General features: G+C 41.7%; 1 protein-coding gene across 1 annotated transcript in view; it reads left to right on the top strand.

Moving 5' to 3' along the window:
• adgrl3.1 (adhesion G protein-coupled receptor L3.1) overlaps positions 1-7,500 on the top strand; it is a 187,509-nt gene that overhangs the window by 66,866 nt on the left and 113,143 nt on the right. The window contains exon 5 of the mRNA XM_060864480.1: positions 6,080-6,107. Coding sequence (XP_060720463.1) covers positions 6,080-6,107 — 28 coding nt within the window. The remainder of the gene's footprint in view (positions 1-6,079; positions 6,108-7,500) is intronic.

Genomic DNA, 7,500 nt, shown 5'->3' on the forward strand with positions numbered 1-7,500 from the left:
ATTTTTTCAATATTATGGACGTCTTGCGTGTCTCCCCTGGTGGTCCAGTGACAGGATCCTGAGCTCTCACTGACGTGGCCCTGATGTTAGCCACTAAGGTGTTAACTTTCAATGTCAGTTAAAATGGGAGGGTTGCGAGAGTCAGGGCATTCGGTGTAAAATCTGTGACAAATAATACTATTTGTATCAGATGATCCACTGTGGTGACCCTGGACAGGAAGCAGAAGAAGGTGAGAAGGACAATGACAACATGGACGTCCTGCATGTCTGTCGCTTGGCAGTCGTGCCGTATAGGATCTGTGTCCATCACTAAGATGTCTTCTCGTTGTGGAAGCATTACAGTCCGTGTTGACATTGAGACAGATTGGAATCCGGCATTAGCAAGCATAAACTGCTAAACTGCAGAACGGACAAAAGTATTTACGATTGCCGGGGCTGCTATGTTAGCTAACGTGTGTAACTGTCCATCTGTTGCTGTCTGGGCACGTCGCCCTCCACCTGCCAATCATTGTGGGGGCCGAGCGAAGCGGTAAGGAGAGTATGTGTATGTGTGTGTCACTGCTTTCCTGATTTCAGTGTCCCAGACAGGGGTAACCGTGGCAACGGGGACAATAAATTGGTATCGTGTGACTGGTGGAGTGGAAGCAGGAAAAGCCTGAAAACACAGATAAACAAATGTTGACCCTCGGAGCCGACCGGCTGAGGAGACACGACATTTTCGACCCTGCTGTACGGAGAACACACGTCGATTTATACGTAGAACATGAAGCTGAATATGAACTCGAGGCGATTTGATCCCAGGCGCAAATCTGTTACCCTTCTTATGAACGCCAACTCATAAAAGTTTTACGAATTCCTTTTCGGTATTAAAGTCATCAAACTGTGACCCGATGAAAGGTGGTGAATCTTATAACGGAATCGTAAAGATTGCCTTTTCCTTTTTACGCGTCCGTGCAAGTCCGTTTCTAGGTTTTATAATCTCATGGAGCAGTCCATGATTTTTATTTTTTTTTCTGTTAATAAATTACGTTTGCGTTCCTATTTTTATACGAAGGAGCCAGAAAGACGTTTTTGTTGCAGCTCAGCTTTGAGACAGAATGCTGTTACACTCCAGTAATTACATATTAATCAAGACTTTGTGATGATGAGGTTCTGTCTGACTGTAGAGCTTTTCACATGTGAAATAGTTTCCTGGTTGAATATAAACCTAGAGTAAAGGAAATCCTGGGTTTTATTGTTTGACATTTCACACTGCTCATCCTTTTTCCCGGCGTTAACAGTTAATCCTGGTTCTTCATAATCTGCCGTTTCACAATGTACATTCTTAATCCCTGGATTAACCTTTTACTTATTTGCATATTCGCGGCATCAGCAACCATGATTGGATCAATACAGAATGCGATCGCTTTAAATAAAGGTTGTGGGGTGTGGTAGCTCAGTGGTTAAGGTGTTGGGCTACTGATCGGAAGGTCATGGGTTCAAACCCCAGGTCCACCAAGCTGCCACTGCTGGGCCCCTGAGCAAGGCCCTTAACCCTTTGTTGCTCAGTTGTAAGTCACTCTGGATAAGGGTGTCTAAGCTAAATGCTGTAAATGTCTCACAGGGAAAATAGGCTTAACATTTGGATATTTTTATGAATTTGATCTAATAAAAAAATTGTAAAAAATTGCTGCCTAGATGCTATTGTTATAGTTGTGCAGGTGTCTGTTGTTATCCAACTTCTGCAAATTTTTCAGTCAGTTGCTTAAATGCTCTTATTATTATTATTATTATTATTATTATTATTATTTCTCTTTGAGCAGACTTTTCCGAACATTACTGTAAATATTAAATTGTCTACGTTAACATGTTTTTCCGTCAACTTTTGACGCCATTTTTATTTTAAAAGCTGGAGCTACTGTTTACACGCCACATGCAGGGTTTCTGTATAAATGACTGTACAAATCTCAGGCTGACGCGCTGTTCAGTTTCTGTTTGTGTTTCCATTGAGAAGCATCTAACATTTTAAAATCTCATTGTTACAAACTGTACACATTTAACACTGCGGTGTGGAGTCAACATCATGAACTGAGCTACTTCAGAGTAGAGTTTCATAATCTCATTGTTAAACCTTCTTAATTACACGTGTGAAACGTTCCTTTAGCTGGGGTTCAAAGCAGGGCTTAAAACCGTGATATTTCATTGTTATTAAATACATAATGTTAAAAAAAAAAAATAAAAAAAAAAAACTGGCAACAGCTTTGTTTGTGGGGGAACGGTGGCTTAGTGGTTAGCACGTTCGCCTCACACCTCCAGTGTTGGGGGTTTGATTCCCGCCTCCGCCTTGTGTGTGTGGAGTTTGCATGTTCTCCCCGTGCCTCGGGGGTTTCCTCCGGGTACTCCAGTTTCCTCCCCCGGTCCAAAGACATGCATGGTAGGTTGATTGGCATCTCTGGAAAATTGTCCGTAGTGTGTGATTGCGTGAGTGAATGAGAGTGTGTGTGTGTGCCCTGCGATGGGTTGGCACTCCGTCCAGGGTGTATCCTGCCTTGATGCCCAATGACGCCTGAGATAGGCACAGGCTCCCCGTGACCCGAGGTAGTTCGGATAAGCGGTAGAAGATGAATGAATATATTCTGGGTTAACAGATGTGTGTACAGATGGTGTACAGATGTTCCTAATAAAATGGACAGTGAGTGTGTTTTTTAAGGATATAACTGAATCCCAATGTTTTTGGGGTTTTTTTGCACATTCGTTGCGCTCAGTTTCCGTCATTGTTACTAAAAGAAAATGATCCGCGCTTTATAATGAAATGCGGCTTGTTTCCTGATCTGAGAAAGACATCTCATGAAAGGCAGTTCATGAGATTACTCGGATAAATGAGAGCGAGCGCTTGCCAGAAAGTTCCACAGTGCAGCTCCGGACTGATTACGAACCTGGGCGACGTAACGGAACGAGTGCACAAGTTCAGGAGTTGAATGAAGTTGTGTTCTGCAAAATGCCATTTGCTCTGAGTGAAAATCGTGACCTTAACTCTAAGCCAGAAAAAGTTATGTTTATCACTTCATCAAGAACTGTAAAGCCCTGATACACACACAAACACACACACACACACACACACACACACACACACACACACACACACACACACACACACACACACAGGTAATTTAATTACCCCTGTGCCAAAGACCCTTGGGAGCACATTCCAAATGTTTTCTGGAGGATCTTTGGCTCTTTTCTTCTCCCCTGTGTTGGAGCAGGTGGCTGTGTTCCAATCCGCCTCCCTGTTTTTGGCCCCGATGTAGGACATCTGCTTTGTTCGCCTGGTTTTCCAAGTACAATGTACAGGTCAGGTCTAACATTTAGCTTAGCAAAACAGTCAGCGGGTGTTAATGTATTGTTTGGTGTTTATATGGCAATCGCTGCCTGTCAAAGGTTTTTAAACATGTCAGGGTTTTATAGCAGACTTTTTCTGCTGTTGACAATTTAATAAGAAACAAAATTATACATTTTTGTATTTTCGGAATTCTTCAACATCAATCTCTCTCTCTCTCTCTCTCTCTCTCTCTCTCTCTCTCTCTCTCTCTCTCTCTCTCTCTCTCTCTCTCTGATTCTAATAAGACTCTAAATGAGTGTAATCCAGATTTCTGGTTGCATCCAGATTGTCTCCTTATATTTATTTCTTAATTCGTATATAGGGGGGCACGGTGGCTTAGTGGTTAGCACGTTCGCCTCACACCTTGGGGGTTCGATTCCCACCTCCGCCTTGTGTGTGTGGAGTTTGCATGTTCTCCGGGTACTCCGGTTTCCTCCCCCGGTCCAAAGACTTGCATGGTAGGTTGATTGGCATCTCTGGAAAATTGTCCGTAGTGTGTGTGTGAGTGCGTGAGTGAGTGTGTGTGCCCTGCGATGGGTTGGCACTCCGTCCAGGGTGTATCCTGCCTTGATGCCTGATGACGCCTGAGATAGGCACAGGCTTCCCGTGACCCGAGGTAGAAAATGAGTGAGTGAGTGAGTAATTCGTATATATTGAGGATTAACACAGTTAACACAGTTACCACATTCCACCAGTGATAAATCCATTTCCAGATAAGGAAAATGTTACAAAACTTAAACCGCTGGCTTGTTGAGTGTCATGTTTTAGTCCCCATAAACTGGAGCCAGGAGCTTCAAACTTCTGATTCCGATTCCATAATAAAAGAAATGTGAAAAATAATACTGCACAATACTTAAACAATTCCATTTGTGTTTATTAATCAATCTTTAAATATTTCAAACAGAGCATTTCAATTCATATCAATTTAAATTGAAATAAATCCAACATCATATTTAACATCCAGAATTACAACTTAGCAAAACAGTTAGCAATTTTTCTGAAGAAACATTAACATGTCTGCTTTCTCTGGGAGAAGACGAGACCTTTCCTTGGCTTATTGTATCTCCAGCTGTGGAGAAAACCCTCTCAGAGGGGGGAGATGTGCTTCATTGTTGTAGCTTTGGAAATGAATCCACACTTTAGACGTTTTTTTTAGACATGTTTAACACAAAGCGTACCTCAGCACAGCAGCGCGAGTGACTGATTTCTGTGGTAAGCTGCGTTAATTTGGTTGCGTGAGTGTAAACAATGTAAACAATGAATATTCATAAGGTAAGACATGGCTATTTAAAGTGACCGCTCCCTTCGCTTTGCCCGTCAGCGCATCGGAACCGCGTTTGGAACCGAAACTTGAAAATTCCGCACGGTTCCGGTTCCCAACCCTACGTGTCAATGAGAAACACTGACGTGTTAACTAAAATGTGTGACAGTTCAAAGGAGGTGATGTTGAACAACAGGATTTGCCAAATGATTGGAGATTGGAGAGTTAAATAATAACGCAGGGCTAAGGGTAGATGCGTAAACAGTACAGATCGATACTGGCCACAGACACATCCAAACTGGGCGGCTGAAGATGCCTAGTAAATGTGCCCTGTGATAGACTGGCATCCTGACCACGGTGTCCCCTGCCTTGTGCCCTGAGTCTCCTGCGATAGACTCCTGGTTCCTTGTGACTCAGTAGAAAATACGTGGATCATCAGTCTTTTGCTCCAGTGCCCTTGATCTCCAGTGACCTAAATACGGTGTTACTGATCTCCAAAATAAAGACATGAATAAAACAAAACCAACAAAACCATTAACAACAAAAATGTATTGTTTACCGGAATGATTCTGAATCGTGACTCTGAATCATTAGTGGAAACCTATTTGTTTCTCAAACTGGATGTTGTTTAAATTGTCCAGAACGCCGCAGCCAGGTGTCTGACGGTCAGATCTCTTGGCTTCGGCTGCCGGTCAGATCATTGAGCAACCAAAGCAACTGTATATCTGTCTGATATGCTGAGCCCACACAATTCATCCAGATCACTTAGATGTGAGGATCTTGGATTGCATTCTATCCCCAGGTCCAGATTAAAGCAAAGAAGCGATTGAAGTTTTGCCTTTAGACGTCGTCAAATTCAGGATTTCTTGAAAATCATTAAAAAAGATGTCAACCAATCAATAACGTTTTTAAAATTCATGCTGAAAAATGTTTCCTTTCTCCATGAACCTGTTTGTGTGTGTAATATTTCCTCAAAATTTGAGCAGAGAAATTTTTAAATATTTCATGAAAAAAAAAAATCAAGTGTCAAAAACAGAATAGTGCAAAAACTGTACAGAATGAATGGTATTTTTTTTTTAGAAAGAAATTTCTAATGGACTTCAAGCAGCGTGTGTGTTGAGCCTCGTCCATCCGCTATGAACGCTGGTACATAAAACTGATACGATTTTATTTTACAGTGAATTAAGCTGCGAGCGAACCGAATTTACTGAGTAAGAGTAAAAATTAATCACCTAATCAGACTCCTGGTTTAAAGGTTGACGGAGCCACGTTTTTGCTCTGATCAGCTTCTGTGGGTTGATTTTTTTCTCAGCGATTTTCCTTCGGTCGATGCAGATTACATGACATGATGTATATTATGTACATATGGAGGTCGTTTGCTATGCCGTCATTAATCTGTGATCTTTCTCTCTCTTTTTCTTTCTCTCTCTCTCTCTCACACACTTGCTCGCCCTGCTGGAAATGCGAATGCAGAAGTGGAGCAGAAAGGTAGGTCCATTACTTTAATGCAGTTTAAGTGTGTAATTCACCATCTGCCTATTTTCTGTGTTATTCAATACTAAGCACTGATTGGGGATCAGTAGCCCGTAATGCTGCGTATCAGTAAACGTGAAAGAGAAACCAGATCTCGCCTACAACCCCGTACTCACCCAATTAACCCCCGACTCTCTCCGACATCTCTCCGCAGAGCTCTTTCCCCAGGTCTCTTACTTTTTTTTCCTTCACGTCTTAGTTTTGTATTGTATTGTTCGCACCCTGCAGGGGGTTAAACAACAACAAAAAAAAAGAAATAAAAACTCACAGCAGGACAATTCTACACTATAACAGCGGAGTGTGTGATGTCGTGATCATCGCAGCATCTTAATTTTCTATGAAGGTTTTTTTTGTTGCGTTTTGGGTTTTTTTTTCTTTCAGAAAAATATTGACTTATTTTCTATAAAGAAAATTTAACTATCTGCCAATTTTAAAAGGAAACCAGAAAAGAAGTGAAACCTCTTCCTTTTTTAGTTGTTTACTTCTACGACTGCTTCCATAACCTACATTGTCAGAAGCGTTCTGGAGTTTCTCGAATATATAAAATAACCTATATAAATACTGCATCTTAACACACGCATACAAAATGACCGACATCCGAAATGACCAGCACAGTAACCCAGATCATTTAACTAGTAACTAGTTTAACAGTAACTAGTTCAGTGATTTTACAAGAAATTATACAAACTTTCAATATCTCGTTACCAGTAGGTGGCGCAGTTTCGGTTAGAGGAGAAACTCGTTCGCTTGTCAGTCAGCTATAAGGGAAAAAATAACTAAAGATAACTCCAGCAACACGTCTTACTTGAAAAGGAATGAATGAAAAGGAAATCTAATATTGCTTCGGTCAGGATTTATTAAAGGTTCAGGTTCTTTACGATCTTGAAGTGCATGTGTAAAAAAAATATCACAATTCACAATTCAAAATGGCCGACATCCAAAACGACTGAACCAGTAAACTAGGTATCTTCTTATTTTTTATGTCTCGCTGAATCAAAAGATAGCAGTTCTGTGATTTTATACAGAAGTTATAAGCAGAAATTTTACGGAAATTAAAAGTAAAAATGGGGGGCACGGTGGCTTAGTGTTTAGCACGTTCGCCTCAGACCTCCAGGGTCAGGGTTCGATTCCCGCCTCCGCCTTGTGTGTGTGGAGTTTGCATGTTCTCCCCGTGCCTGAGGGGTTTCCTCCGGGTACTCCGGTTTCCTCCCCCGGTCCAAAGACATGCATGGTAGGTTGATTGGCATCTCTGGAAAATTGTCCGTAGTGTGTGATTGCGTGAGTGAATGAGAGTGTGTGTGTGCCCTGTGATGGGTTGGCACTCCGTCCAGGGTGTATCCTGCTTTGA

This window comes from Tachysurus vachellii, chromosome 2, assembly GCF_030014155.1.
Source record: "Tachysurus vachellii isolate PV-2020 chromosome 2, HZAU_Pvac_v1, whole genome shotgun sequence".
In the NCBI taxonomy this organism is placed as follows: Eukaryota; Metazoa; Chordata; class Actinopteri; order Siluriformes; family Bagridae; genus Tachysurus; species Tachysurus vachellii.